The sequence below is a fragment of the Cucurbitaria berberidis genome (genome assembly GCF_010015615.1).
Source record: "Cucurbitaria berberidis CBS 394.84 unplaced genomic scaffold K460scaffold_2, whole genome shotgun sequence".
NCBI lineage: Eukaryota > Fungi > Ascomycota > Dothideomycetes > Pleosporales > Cucurbitariaceae > Cucurbitaria > Cucurbitaria berberidis.
In genome coordinates, this window is record NW_024468936.1 from 1,718,327 (window position 1) to 1,730,864 (window position 12,538).

The window sequence follows — 12,538 nt, forward strand, 5'->3', positions numbered from 1 at the left end:
GGTATGATGTAGGTGTTGGTGGGGCTGGGTTACAGGGGAGGTAAGCGCCGCCATGGTCGCAGAAGGACCGTAGCTCCACCATTCACTCGAGCTCCACCAATAGGGTACTAGTCTCTAAACGCTCAAGGTGTAGCTCCAGGCGGCTACATGTTTGCTTCTTCTCCTTCTTTTCAACTTCTTCAATACTGAATGCAGCCATTCCTCCAACATGTTCGCAGTCGTACATGATGACCATATTCCCGCATCAAGTCTGCGAGGGGCCTCACTAACCCTACAAGAGTACAACGGCGAAGAACTGACTACAGCGATTCCAGTCTACTTGCCACACAACTTCACAGCACAGGAGTTCATTGCCCTCTTCCCACAACCTAGTTCCCCATCTTCCAAACCAGCCTTTACATTTCCGGCTCTTCACAACTGGTTCTCAAGATTACTCAGTAACTTCAAGCTTCAAAATGATGCGCTACATCCATTCCAAAAGCGCCCATACAAGCTTTTCGAGATTGACGTCCAGGCCGTGGATTGGTTTTGGAGAAATCGACCAGGCCAAGAAGATAAGCTGGGCTTCATGAAAATCCAAGCGAAGATCGAGACAGATCCGTATGTGCATGGTGAGGAAGAAAAGGCAAGAGCGGACTGGCTGCCTGGAGCAGTCTTCCTACGAGGTGGAAGCGTTGCTATTCTTGTGAGTTCGCTGACCCCTTTGTGCACCCTCAGATCGAGGGCTGATCGGTGCCTAGATCATCGTTCAGCCAGCAGACGCAAGAGGGGAAGACGAGAAGTACGTTATACTCACAGTCCAGCCTCGAATCGCGGCAGGAGCCCTGGCCTTTACTGAGATTCCGGCGGGCATGTTGGACGGCAACTCATTCAAAGGCACCGCAGCAAGCGAGATTGAGGAGGAAGCAAAGCTCAAGGTTACAGAGAGTGATCTAATCAACATGTCGGAACTTGCACTTGAAGACGTCCCGGTATCAGCAACCACAGCAACCACTTGGGGTGAGGTACATGGAAACGAGACCGAGGCCGCCGAGGCCGCCATGTACCCCAGTCCTGGCGCATGTGATGAGTTTATCCCCCTCTTCCTCTGCCAAAAGCGCCTCACACGACGCCACATGGAATGGCTGAAAGGCAAAGCAACAGGGTTGAGAGATGAGGGCGAGAACATCACGCTCAAGTTGGTGCCCTTGCGCAGGGCCTGGAGAGAAGGTGCAAGGGATGCGAAGACGCTTGCTGCGCTGGCACTGTACGAGAATTTGAAGAGGGAAGGGAAATTTTCGCCCTATATGCCTAGTGACGTTGAGGAGGAGCCCATCGAGGTTCGTGAGCAGCCGCAGTTGTGAGCATTGGGTTCTGGGAATCGTGAATAGGCTGTTAGATTTGAATGTTTGATACCCCTCCAATATATTCATTTTCGAAGTCATTTCTCTTGTTGCTACACTTTTGTGCTCGTAGCCTCTTAGCCTAGCTATAGTGCATGATCTTTTGAATCAAGACACAACTCAAAGACCTCCGCACCACCAAGAGCACCAACCCCCGGGGTGAAGAACGCACGTGGTCACCAATCGTTATCTCATTTTCTATTCAAGCTAGCTATCCAAAGTCAAAGTAGAACCCGCCAACCAACAATAGCAACTTTAGTCCTTTCGTCCCAAGGCCATGCATGCATGAATGGAAAGAGTAGAAACGGGCAGAGAAGAATACAAAGCAATGAAATGCAGCCAATCGAACGGCGTGAAAGGAAGTATAAACGAAAAGAAAAACGAGGAAAACAAAGCGTGGGATATCAAAACAGAGAGCAACGCGATTGAAAGAAAAAAGTGATCGTAGGCAGAATGGAAGGGTCCGACAACACGAAAACGCCAGTTGTCGTTCGTAATCGTATTGCGTCATGTGCTTGTTCATCTTGTGATGGCCGACGCCGGGACTCCTCCTCCAGCAGAAGCGCATACCGAAAGTGATTGAAAAGTGATGAAAAGGGAGCCTCAAGCGAAATGGTAGACTGCTCCATGGAAGCAAGCAAACCCCGAAATTGACCCTGCCGTCCACATTTAGCAAGACAGCTCAATTCCAGCTCTTCACTAACGATCACCTCGAAGGCATCTGCGGCGAATTATCTTCCACAACCTCGTCTTCAGGCCTCTTCTTCAGACCTCCTTCAACCTGGATGCCTTGCTGCACCCATTCCACCTTCTCAATATCTTCTAAGCTCTTCCGCCCACGAGAGACCTTCTTTAATAGTCCCTCGACACACTCTCGTGCACCAGCCCACTCTACGCCCTTCTCGGGATCCCACTCGCCATCCTCATTGCCGAATTTGACCCATACCCAGTCACACCTGGCAATGCGGTGCGCGGCTCTACTACGTGATGCGGCCTTGCCAGGGGGTGGATCGAAAGGTAGACGACCCTCCATTAAAGCGTAAAGTAGAACGCCCAGGGCCCAAGCGTCAGTTGAACGGCCGTCGTAGGGCTGACCCAAGAGGATCTCTGGTGCAGCATAATCTTCACTACCGCATCGGGTGGTTAAGAGGGGTGATTCAGGTGGGGCGGGGATACGTCGGGAGAGGCCCAGGTCTGTGAGTGTCGCTATGGCATGCGGGTGAGCTTGAGGATTCTTCAGTAAGGGTACGGTAGACACCGGGATGTTGAGAAGGATGTCTGGCAGGTATTAGTACGATGCAAAGTTGGATACACGTACCATGCATGGTCTGAGAGTAAGAAATCAGAGGGCAATACTTTCTAGCTTGATGTCGCGGTGCACGATGAATTGACTGTGAAGATATCTTACGGCGCTGACCATCTCGGCGAATACACGTTGAACGATGCTCACAGTTAGTGTGTCTCGATGTCCACTGGCCACATCGAAAAGGTCACCACCAGGACAGTAGGTGAGGACAATGAGAGCTTGATGGTTGTCGTGGTCGAAAGCTTGAAGATGTACGAGAGACGGATGGGAAACTGATCGAAGCATTTCGACCTCACGCTTGAGGCTAAGTTCTACGCGCTCCTCATCCGCCCCGCCAGCAGGACCGTGTTCACAGACTTTAATGGCGACCAACTTGCGAGGATCTAACAAGTCCTCATCAAGCGGATCTGTGGCGGATGTTTTTTCGCATGTTGCCAAGTAGACTTTGCTAAAAGTGCCCTGTCCGAGTTGTCGGACGGGGCGCCAGAGCTTCTTCGTCTTCTGGGGTCCCTGTCGTACGACTATATACTGGGTCTTGTCGTCTTCGGTGACGTCCTCTTCCTCGTTATCAGTCACACTACGATTGCTTGCATTGCTCGCGGGTGGTGTCGGAAGGCCAGCAGGGACTCTTGCAGGTACCAGACCTCTTTGTGTCGCAAGATACTCCTCGCGGTGCAAGTGCTGCACAGCCTCTGCTGCTGTGTTGCCGTGTGTGACATGTCGAGGCCGGATGTTGTGTAATGATTCCGGCACGTATTCGCTAAGGCTCCTATTGCGTTCGCGAGCTGCCTCGTTCTTGTGCTGCGTTATAGAGCTCGCGGCTGCCGCTGCCTCAAGAGCGGCGGTCTTTAACCTCTGGTACCCTTTCTTCTTGAATGAGGGTGATGGGGAGAGAGTGCCCTTGTTGAACATGGCGAACGAGTCATCGCGAGAGGAGGGACGAGGTACAGCTCTTTGCCATGGGCCAGGCGAGTCACTCATTACCAGAGGCGATGGGAGCGGGGTGATGTCACCGAGGGCGTTGAGTGCAGGCGAGGAGAGGGCCGAGGCTGGTGACAAGGAGCCCAAGCTGGCTGTAGACCAGGCAGACCTCAAGTAGCCCTCATGTATCGCAATCGGCGCTGTGGCCGACTGCCGCAGCGGGTCCCCCCCGTTGCCCTCCACCGTGGATGGATTGAGCAGCGTATAGGAGGGCGAGGCGGTTGCGAACGGTGCGAGATCGGTTTCGAGCTTCAAAGCGGTAGACGGAGCGCGGACGTGGTATCGAGGCAGTGAGGCAGGCGTGATAGCTGGTCCGAATGAGAGGTGGGCATTCGCGAGGGTAGCATTCGAATGCGCCGAGGAGTGCAGCGTAGTATCAGACAGCGCATGGGCATGCGATTCGTCTGGTTTTGCAGGTGACGGACAGGCAGTCGGAAGATGGGAGGACGCGAGATCCGTCGAGGATGACTCGGAGTCCTCCATGGTGTTGTAGCGTTTGCGGCGGGACAACGTCTGGCTCACCAGTCCAGTCGTCTGCCGGTAAGACTAAACATGGACGTGCACCTTTCCAGTCTCTCTAGCGCGCCCCTCTGCTCACTACTGCTCACTACTCCGGACAATCGGGTTTCGCAAGCTTGAGAGTGGAGAGCCACCGACAGCCTCGCAGGCCGGAACAAGTAAGGCGCAAGGCTGATGCACGAACGATAGATGGTGAGCTTGGTACTGTACTATCTAGGCCATGTCCGTATAGTCCCGGTTTGCAGTGCTGATATCGCTCGTCGACACCAAGACGGCTTTTCTTCGATCAAGTCTCGTACCGTGGTCAGCAAGAAGGTCCAATAGGGAAACAAAGTACAAGATTGCATTGACAGCTGGCCTATGAGCACTGCGCGTGGGTCCACTACGCTCTGGGTTGGCTAAATTTCTGCGGCTAACCTGGGAAGTTCGGATGCAGCTAAGTGCTAGGTTGCACGCGCATAGGGGTGCTCTCCCTAGCTTCACTAGATACTTGACGTTGCCCTTAGCATAGCGTGGTAGGCTTCAGTCACATATCAGAATGGTGCTACGGAACCGCAATTGCAAAAGAGTCTTATTTTCAATCATTGATTGCATCTGCTCCCTATAGCCGCAGCCCATCCTCGGCAGCTCCGTTGCAGTAACAGAAGAAACTCTCCATGCCTAACGTCCAACTCCCCGAAATCATAATCGTCATGTTCTATGCACTGCATCCTGCCGCGCAAGGCATCCTCAGCCCGAGATCGCATGCAACGCCCGTACAGGGGCCACCTACTTTGTAGGACCCTGGGTGTAGGCGTGGTGTTGATCAGATGAGCTAGGAGAGAAGTTGTAAGACGAGTAACCGCCGGCGTATCCGTTGTTGTACTGTCCGCCGCCGCCGTTGGTATAGTGGTAAGGGTTCGTTCCAGAGTATGGAGAGCGATCCTCTTTGCTATTGCGACCAGAGTAGCCATTACGAGCACCCCACTGCTGTCCGTAGCCGTTGACATAGCCCGCACGGGCGTCATTAGCACCCTCTTGAGGAGTCACCACGCTGCGACTGTCGTGCATCTGTGGCATCTGTGGCATCTGTGGCATCTGTGGCATCTGTGGCATCTGTGGCACCGGCGGCTGACCATCGCGACCTGAATCCGTCGTAGTGCCATAGTAGCCAGCAACCGAGGGCTGAGATCGATGAGCAGGAAGAGGCAACTGATCTGCACTCTTGGGCTCGGACACCTTCTGCTCCATCAACTTCTGTAATGCCAGCACCATTTTCTGTAGCTCCTTGACCTGCGTCTCCATATCTGTTGTCTTCTTGTTCTGGTCTACCAGGGCGTTGACGACGTCCTGCTTAATGAAATCGGCGAGCTTCTCAAGCTTGGTCTGAATGTTGATATTCTGGATCGAAGCCTGATCAGCCTGGTTGTGTATTGTGGTGATCTGCTGCTTGACCTCGTCGATGTGCCTATCAACTAGTCCCACAAGTTGCTCGTGTTTGGTATTGAGCGCTGCCAACTGCTGCTGCTTGAACATCTCAAGCAGATCCCACGTTGTCTTGCCAACAACATCGAGGTGCTCGTTCGTCATGAAGAAATGATCGTCAATGCTCTTTGGGGTGTGAGGCGGTCCCCAAGGCCCGTAGGCGGGAGGGCCGACGAGGCCCGATTGCGACTGTGATTGGGGGGTAGCGGCGGGCATTTTGTTCAGCGGGCTTGGGACAGCGCTGGGACAGTTGGGCTGGAAGTCACCGTTGAACTTGGACCTGCGAGGGCTGACACTGTCCAGCATGTCGGTGAGCCTGGAAGAAGACTGATCAGGCTGGAGATGACCCGAGGTACCGTTTGTATGCGGGCTGGGCTCACGACGGTCGCCAATGCGTAGCTCCTGCATAACTCGAGTTGTGAGGTTGGTAGTGTCGCGCACCTGAGGCGAGAGATTACTCTGGTTAGGGTTGCTCGAAAGCTTATCGGTCGAAGAATGCGGGTCGATGTCGTTGGCGTCACCTTGAAAAATCATTTCAATCGAACCGTTGTTGGAGTCCTCGCGTAAGTGGAGTAGGTTCGCCCTTGAGGGTACTGCAAAGAGAAGGCGGTCAACGTCAGACTGAAGGTGTTGTCAGCTTTATGTAAAGAGGAGAAAGGAAAAAAGCATGGGATCAGGAAGGCAGAAGAGAGTCACTCGAGGTGAAGGTGTGCAAACGCGCTGGCCAGTAAGGAAGGTGCCATGCAAGTGGCCCCGCTGATCAAGTGGATAAGAGACAGGAGCGAGCGCACTTACATTCTTAGATGGAGTTTCGCCTTCTGCAAATAAACGGACTGAGCGATTTGAAGGCGAGTAAAATCGAGGTGGAAGCGGACTCCAGCGACGAGGGTGCTGGTGGCTATGTCGTTGTTCGGCGCTCCCTCGAGGAAGCTGCGGCGCCTCCAAACTGCCAGTGGCTGGTAGAGTACCACGTTTGCTATCCTGCTGACCACTCGAGTCATCTACCTCAGGATAGGGCCATTGTAAAGGCTCACCTCCAATCAGCTTGGTGTAGTCTTCGGCAGTGTATGGGCGGAACTTTGTAGGGCTCATTCCGCCATTGTCAGGAATAGCGTTAATTGAAGGTGAAGGCGAAAGAGCAAATTCGGGAAACTGGAGCTTCATGCCATGGTCCACGTACGCCTCGTAGTTCTCACGTAGATCTTCGGACGGTGGAGCTCGACGAAGCGGACTCGGCGGTAGCGCTGCAGGCTGAATGTTGGGGGGCGTATCTTTCGCTGGGGGTGTCGGTGGAGATGCAGACTCAAAAGGCATGAAGGCTACAGGCACAGGCGGTGTGTTCTCAGCGTCGGAAGATTGCTTACTCCCCGCGCCGGGTGACCTGCGTTCAGCAGTACGAATCCGACGCGATGAAGCGGTATGATGACGCCGCGCATAGTTGTGCGGGTCCATGATTTTCCCGGGTAGCGATTTGGATGTGTCGGAGCGCGGAGCCTTTGTAGGCGTCTTGAAGGGACGCGATGGTTTGATCGGACGTGCCTCAATGAAATGGGGTTTTCGTGCTGCTGTCCCAAGAACTTGTGCTGCCTTGGACGGCATTGCAGGTGTAAGAGTGTTGTTTACCGTCCTGCTAAACGGGTTGAACATTTGTATGTTGCCGAACATCTTCTTCTTGGGGCTCTTGGCCGGTTCGTCACTAGCTCGGTCTTTCTCTCCACTGGTAGCACGGCATTGAGCTCGCAAGTCCTCTGTCCTAATATAGACACCGTCGTCGCTGGGGATTCCTAGGTTGATCAGTATGTTGTAGAGACCTTTGTAATGCTATCAAACAGCACATACCCATGGTAGGCGTAGGTGGTATCTGGCCCGTCATCTTAAACAGCCTGTGCTCGTTCCGCGCCTCAATTTGGCCTCTGGTCGTCTTTTCATCCAGCGCCTCGAACTGAGACTCTACGACAGCACTGCGATAGCTACGCCCGGAGTGTCGGGAAAGGGTCGTCGAAGCATGCTGGCTACCTATTGTAGAGCCTTGATCTGACCTGCGGGGCGAGACACGTGCCTGCTCCACGAGGTTGCTGAACGTGGCCTTGACGGATGTGCGGCTCTTGCTTGCCTGGGATTGTGAACGCGGAAGAAGGCGCGGGGCATCTTGCTCCAGAGGCGATGTCAGAGGTGTACTACCTGTAGAGGGCCCACCCTGTCGCGTCGATTCAGACGTGTTTCTTGCATCCCGCTGCTGCTGGCCGCTGCGGTTCATCTTTGTGGCCTTGGGAGCCTGGGCCGATCGAGCGAGAGGCAGAGCCGGTATGTTGATTGGCGGCGGCCGCTTCTTTTGATCATCGTATGGGGACGACATTTTCGGACGCTATGTATCAACTAGACTGACTGCTGGAGCTGTGAGTGGAGAGTGCTGTCAGGCGCGCAATGTGAGGATATTGCGCGGTGGTTGTTGTCCAAATGGCAAGTGGAACTCGATTTTCAAACCCCAAATCAAGTCGATAGCGAGTTGATATCGTGTGAAAATCACTCTAGGGAATTGTAGAGCTCAATGCCAAAATAAGTGGGGTGTGTAAAAGTGGTGTGGGGAAATGCGTGCGTGGGCCGAAAGGCTTCACTGTTGACAAAACACAAACGCGTGAAAAGTATTGCTACGGGCAACACAACAATAACAACACACTCGGACTTTATCGAGTCCTGAAATAAGAAAGAGCTCCAAAAGTGAAGAGACGATATCGGAAATTAAGAGGATAGATAGATTAGGGAAACATACTACCTTTTACAAGACCTCACCATGGTCCAGCTCTTTTTCACTTTCTTGTACGCCTGCGGTTTGAGCTTCGTGTAGAACACGTCTCGTTGACGTCAATGCGAAAAGGGCGGAGAAACTTATTGATCAATTCAAAGAAAATATCGCTACCCACAGAAGGCGCCTGGTATCCAAAATTCACGCCCGTTGAAAGAAGATGTGCAAATCACGCTCCCCGAGATGCTGTCATGCGCGTACTCGTTTTCAAAGTACGGCGCATTTCCCGCGTTTCTTCCTTTCTCCTTCCTTTCTTGTCGCTGGTGGCTCGAGGGCTGCTACAATCGCCTACAAAAACGGGTTAATGTCATTCTTGCAGCGAATATTGAATTTTAATCACCTCATCAAAGACATCCTTCAGCTTGTACTGAGTCAGCGCCGAGCACTCGACGTACTTGACCGCACCAAGCTCTCGTGCCATACGCTCGCCGTCTTCGCGCTTTACCGGGGCCATTCTCTGCTTTGCCAGCTTATCTTTTACTTGGGTATCCTCCCGAAGATCTACCTGCGTGCCGACAATTAAACAAGGTACCCCAGGGCAGTGGTGGTGGACCTCGGGAAACCACTTCTCGCGTACGTTCTCAAAGGACGCGGGGGAGGTCACAGAGAAGCAGACGAGAAAGACGTCGGTCTGAGGGTAGGATAGCGGTCGGAGGCGGTCGTAATCTTCCTGTCCCGCAGTATCGAAGAGACCTAGGGTATATGGCTCGTCGCCAATCCTTGACCGTTGTGTCAGCAGCTGCTCCGCCAAAAGTTCCGTCCACGATATCCTGCAACCGTATATCCCACTCCCTCCCAAGGCACAGAATCGAGCAAAGAGCAGAGGAGAGCTCACATTACGGTGACGGCGTAGTTGTCGAATACTGTAGGTACATATTCCGAAGGGAACTTATTGGTGGTGTAGCTAATGAGCAGACATGTTTTGCCGACCGCGCCGTCGCCGACGACGACGCACCTGTAGAGAAGCTTGTATTAGAACGCGGTTTGCTAGATAGACGAGAGGCGTGGGGAATGGAATATGGGACTGACTTGATTGTCGCAACTACCATGGCGAGAGGTTGGGGGTCTAAGCGGGAATGGTGCTTGGAGAGTTCGAAGGCGTGGAGGGCGAAGTTTGTTTCGAGGAGCAGCAACAGCGACGAAATAGCAGGGTCGAGTATGGAGACTGGGTAGAAATGCGGAGATAAAGCTGCCGGGCTAGAGCTACTGCTTGGTATCCAAACGAGGGGTAGAAATGAGTGGAGAAGCACCTGGGAACGAGACCAGTCAGTGTTGCGGTTCTTGGGTGCTGTAACAATGACCGAGTCGATGGCACATACCTGTGAGTCCTTGCGCAGATGGGCGGCGGCGCGTGCTACGTCGGCTTGTCGAGGTTGAAACTCGAAACGTTAGACTGGGTCGAGGTTCAGAAGCGGGCGAGTGGGCGAACAATGAAACGAGCGCGCAGGGCGGTGGTAAGGGCCAGAGACAGGAGCGAACAAAGACACGACGGGCACAGCAGCAGCCACCGGAACGCGAGATCACAGGAGAGCGCGGTGACGGAGACTCGGGAGGACGTCGAGTGAGGTTGTTCGGTAGCGGAGGTGCTTGAGCTGGGCTAGCGGTCCTAGGGCTGTTGTCTTAACCCTGCCTGCATTGGCCCCGTTGGTAGCTCGGAAGCGGCGTAGTATTATTTCAGAGGTGCATAACTAGGGCCTGTGCCTTATTTTGCAATGTTTGCTGGCCAGACTCGATTGCGCGACTTGTTTTAGATTGAACCAACGCGTGGCAGGCCCACGCTATGCGGTGCCGAGATATTGGGCCGGGGCCTGCGCCGCACCAGAGGAGAGGAGAGGAGAGGAGAGAAGAAAAGAATAGAGGCACAGCGGTTGTGAATAGGAAGCTTTCTTCTGTGCATTCATTCATTCCCGCACGGCTACTAATGATCTCCAGCAAGCTCAGCAAGCCCCAGGCGTAAGACTATCCGTGCACTTCATACTTAGTGAGCATCCTTTCACTGCCAAACCATAAGCTACTAGCTGGCAGCGCGTGTCCGCCAGTCTACCGTGTCTCGAAGCAACTCGGTTACTAGCCAGTGCAGAGCTTGATTAGCCGGAAGTCTTATTATTATTATCAGGGGAATAGCAGCAGTAGTGGGCCTGAAGCACCATGTACTACTACTGTACGGCAGCATATCGTTATGCCCAGCTGTCAGCCTTCTCGCGGTAATGCAATGCACGAGAGATGCCATTTCTCCGACCCAGGCAGGTTACGTCTCTGCCGTTGGTGCATTGCAACTCGAACAGCCTCAAACTTCTAGAATGCAAGGTGCAGAGCAGGGGGGTCATGCAAGCTGGCCAATCAGTCGTGAGCCCCGGTGACGGCGGAACATTGCTCCCCTAGAGCTCGGGCTGTCCATCTCGAACATCCATTTGCTGTCGCTCGCCAGCTTCACTCTTGCGCCAGCACTTCTTGGTACGAGGAGCACCCTCGATCGCCCGACAGATGTGAAGCGGCTTGAATTTCTCTCGCTATGGAACATCTCCAAGATGAATTAGATCTGCGATTTCATAAAGGGCTGCAGCCAGACGTATACTATCGATGCCCGACAACTGAAGTACAATCTCTCCCACGTCCAAAGGAACGTAGCTAAGACGTGAATGTTATAGTCTCTGCATGGAGCCCTGCGGAACGAACTAGAGAAAAGCGCATCTAGCTTGATCCCTACTGAGATTGTTACCGAGTTCGTCTTCTCGGCAACCTCAACCATCACTATTCCCGTGACCTATCAAACGAATTTGGACATACTCATTGAACCTGCAGACTTCCTGCAGAGCATCGCGGTTGATTATGCCTTGTGTCGCGACATCGATGGCAAAGAGAGGCTCAAGCTGCAGCGAGCAATTGCCAGGTACCTTCTGCACCCTGCAAATATGACCAACGTTCACTGATACGTCCCAGGTCTATCATCGAAGCAATCCAGGATGCTGATGGTTTCAAATATGCCGAGCGACATGCCCAAAATAGAGAGGGGGGCGATGGCACTCGGCTCAAATACGTCTGCCTAGACAGTTTTCAAAATCGGGACCGGAAGAGCAACATGAAGAAAGAAAAGCCACAGGAGAGCGAGGATAGCGAAGGTGCAGGAAAGAAGAAGGGGCCCGCGCCTATACCGACTTACGACTGTGGGGGTGCGATTCACATCAAATGTATGCAACGTCACGTTCCTCGCCTCTCGGGTATCAACTTTACTGACTGTGCTCCAACTCTAGTCTCGATCAAGCGAGAAGCGATCAATGTAGTGTATAAGCATAACCCGATACACACTCGACCAGCAAATGGCGATGATAGCAACCTGCCAGCTCTAGCGATAGGATACCAAGCAGCCCATCAAGCACCCACACCCGATGCAACAAACGGAACGAAAAAGCGAAAGAGGAAAACCAAAAAGGATGAGGTTGAAGTTCAAGTTCAAGTTGACGCATCCAGAGATCATTATCTTGACATGTCGACATCGCCAGAGGCCCCGAGATCGTCAACCAGGAAGAAGCGCACAAAAGAGACAGGGTCAGGTTCTCCAAAGTCTAACCAGAAGTCCACTGCGAAGAAAGGCAAGAAAGCGAAAGAGCCTCTATCACCCTCCAAGTCATTCAAGGTTAACAAACCATCACCGCCACCGAAGCCAATCAAGGGCAGGGCGTGCATACGATGTCGAGAGAAAGGGATCAAGTGTAATGAGAGTAAGCCAACTTGCAATCAGTGTCAGAGAGGCCTGTGGACTTGCCAGTACGACGTTCCCGGTGGCAGTAAACGCTCGAAGAACGGGTGCTTGAACTGCAAGCAAAGGAAACGAAAATGTACAGAAGAAAGGCCATCGTGCGCTCATTGCTTACGACTAGGCGACGACTGCGAATATGCCGATGACCACTGAACGTCCTGCACCATTAGGAACGACGTATATTTAAGCCAGGCAAAATTATTGCTATTCTATGACAGCGACCAAGCTCTAGCATTCGCGGTCAGTCATGCTCAATCGTTGAGCTGTATGAGCAAGGATGGCGGCGTTGTTCCTGTTGCAATACTCAATTAGGTATGTAGGACCAC

The 12,538-nt window shown here is 53.0% G+C and overlaps 6 protein-coding genes across 6 annotated transcripts; 2 read left to right on the top strand and 4 right to left on the bottom strand.

Annotated features, from left to right (window-relative positions):
* The first annotated feature begins 32 nt into the window (after window positions 1-32).
* Window positions 33-1,420, top strand: K460DRAFT_414257 (uncharacterized protein). Its single transcript, XM_040937662.1, has 2 exons — window positions 33-685; window positions 741-1,420. The coding sequence occupies exons 1-2, from the start codon at window positions 209-211 to the stop codon at window positions 1,341-1,343; spliced, it is 1,080 nt and encodes a 359-aa protein (XP_040790084.1). The 5' UTR covers window positions 33-208; the 3' UTR covers window positions 1,344-1,420.
* Window positions 1,421-1,468: 48 nt separating this feature from the next.
* On the bottom strand, window positions 1,469-2,059 carry K460DRAFT_59654 (uncharacterized protein). Its single transcript, XM_040938553.1, has one exon. The coding sequence runs from the start codon at window positions 1,948-1,950 to the stop codon at window positions 1,594-1,596; it is 357 nt and encodes a 118-aa protein (XP_040790085.1). The 5' UTR covers window positions 1,951-2,059; the 3' UTR covers window positions 1,469-1,593.
* Window positions 2,060-2,088: 29 nt separating this feature from the next.
* On the bottom strand, window positions 2,089-4,152 carry K460DRAFT_402871 (kinase-like protein; the record flags this gene model as incomplete). The annotated part of the gene is made up of 2 exons (XM_040936567.1): window positions 2,089-2,660; window positions 2,739-4,152. The coding sequence occupies 2 exons, from the start codon at window positions 4,150-4,152 to the stop codon at window positions 2,089-2,091; spliced, it is 1,986 nt and encodes a 661-aa protein (XP_040790086.1).
* A 561-nt stretch (window positions 4,153-4,713) lies between these two features.
* On the bottom strand, window positions 4,714-7,909 carry K460DRAFT_332604 (uncharacterized protein; the record flags this gene model as incomplete). Its single annotated transcript, XM_040930848.1, has 3 exons — window positions 4,714-6,273; window positions 6,448-7,436; window positions 7,492-7,909. 3 exons carry the CDS (start codon window positions 7,907-7,909, stop codon window positions 4,957-4,959), a joined length of 2,724 nt encoding a protein of 907 aa, XP_040790087.1. The 3' UTR covers window positions 4,714-4,956.
* Window positions 7,910-8,335: 426 nt separating this feature from the next.
* Window positions 8,336-9,877, bottom strand: K460DRAFT_59619 (uncharacterized protein). Its single transcript, XM_040938552.1, has 5 exons — window positions 9,775-9,877; window positions 9,485-9,652; window positions 9,291-9,410; window positions 8,796-9,174; window positions 8,336-8,743 (listed from the first exon to the last, which is right to left on the bottom strand). Exons 2-5 carry the CDS (start codon window positions 9,502-9,504, stop codon window positions 8,663-8,665), a joined length of 600 nt encoding a protein of 199 aa, XP_040790088.1. The 5' UTR covers window positions 9,505-9,652; window positions 9,775-9,877; the 3' UTR covers window positions 8,336-8,662.
* Window positions 9,878-10,967: 1,090 nt separating this feature from the next.
* Window positions 10,968-12,365, top strand: K460DRAFT_281039 (uncharacterized protein; the record flags this gene model as incomplete). The annotated part of the gene is made up of 4 exons (XM_040928459.1): window positions 10,968-11,051; window positions 11,104-11,345; window positions 11,396-11,643; window positions 11,707-12,365. 4 exons carry the CDS (start codon window positions 10,968-10,970, stop codon window positions 12,363-12,365), a joined length of 1,233 nt encoding a protein of 410 aa, XP_040790089.1.
* Window positions 12,366-12,538: the final 173 nt, after the last annotated feature.

Coding starts and splice junctions, on each gene's coding strand:
- K460DRAFT_414257 (XM_040937662.1), top strand. CDS start 209: ATGTTCGCAGTCGTACATGATGACCATATTCCCGCATCAAGTCTGCGA. Junction 686..740: donor GTGGAAGCGTTGCTATTCTT/GTGAGTTCGCTG, acceptor ATCGGTGCCTAG/ATCATCGTTCAGCCAGCAGA.
- K460DRAFT_59654 (XM_040938553.1), bottom strand. CDS start 1,950: ATGCGCTTCTGCTGGAGGAGGAGTCCCGGCGTCGGCCATCACAAGATG.
- K460DRAFT_59619 (XM_040938552.1), bottom strand. CDS start 9,504: ATGGTAGTTGCGACAATCAA. Junction 9,411..9,484: donor ATGGTAGTTGCGACAATCAA/GTCAGTCCCATA, acceptor GCTTCTCTACAG/GTGCGTCGTCGTCGGCGACG. Junction 8,744..8,795: donor TGAAGGATGTCTTTGATGAG/GTGATTAAAATT, acceptor CCGTTTTTGTAG/GCGATTGTAGCAGCCCTCGA.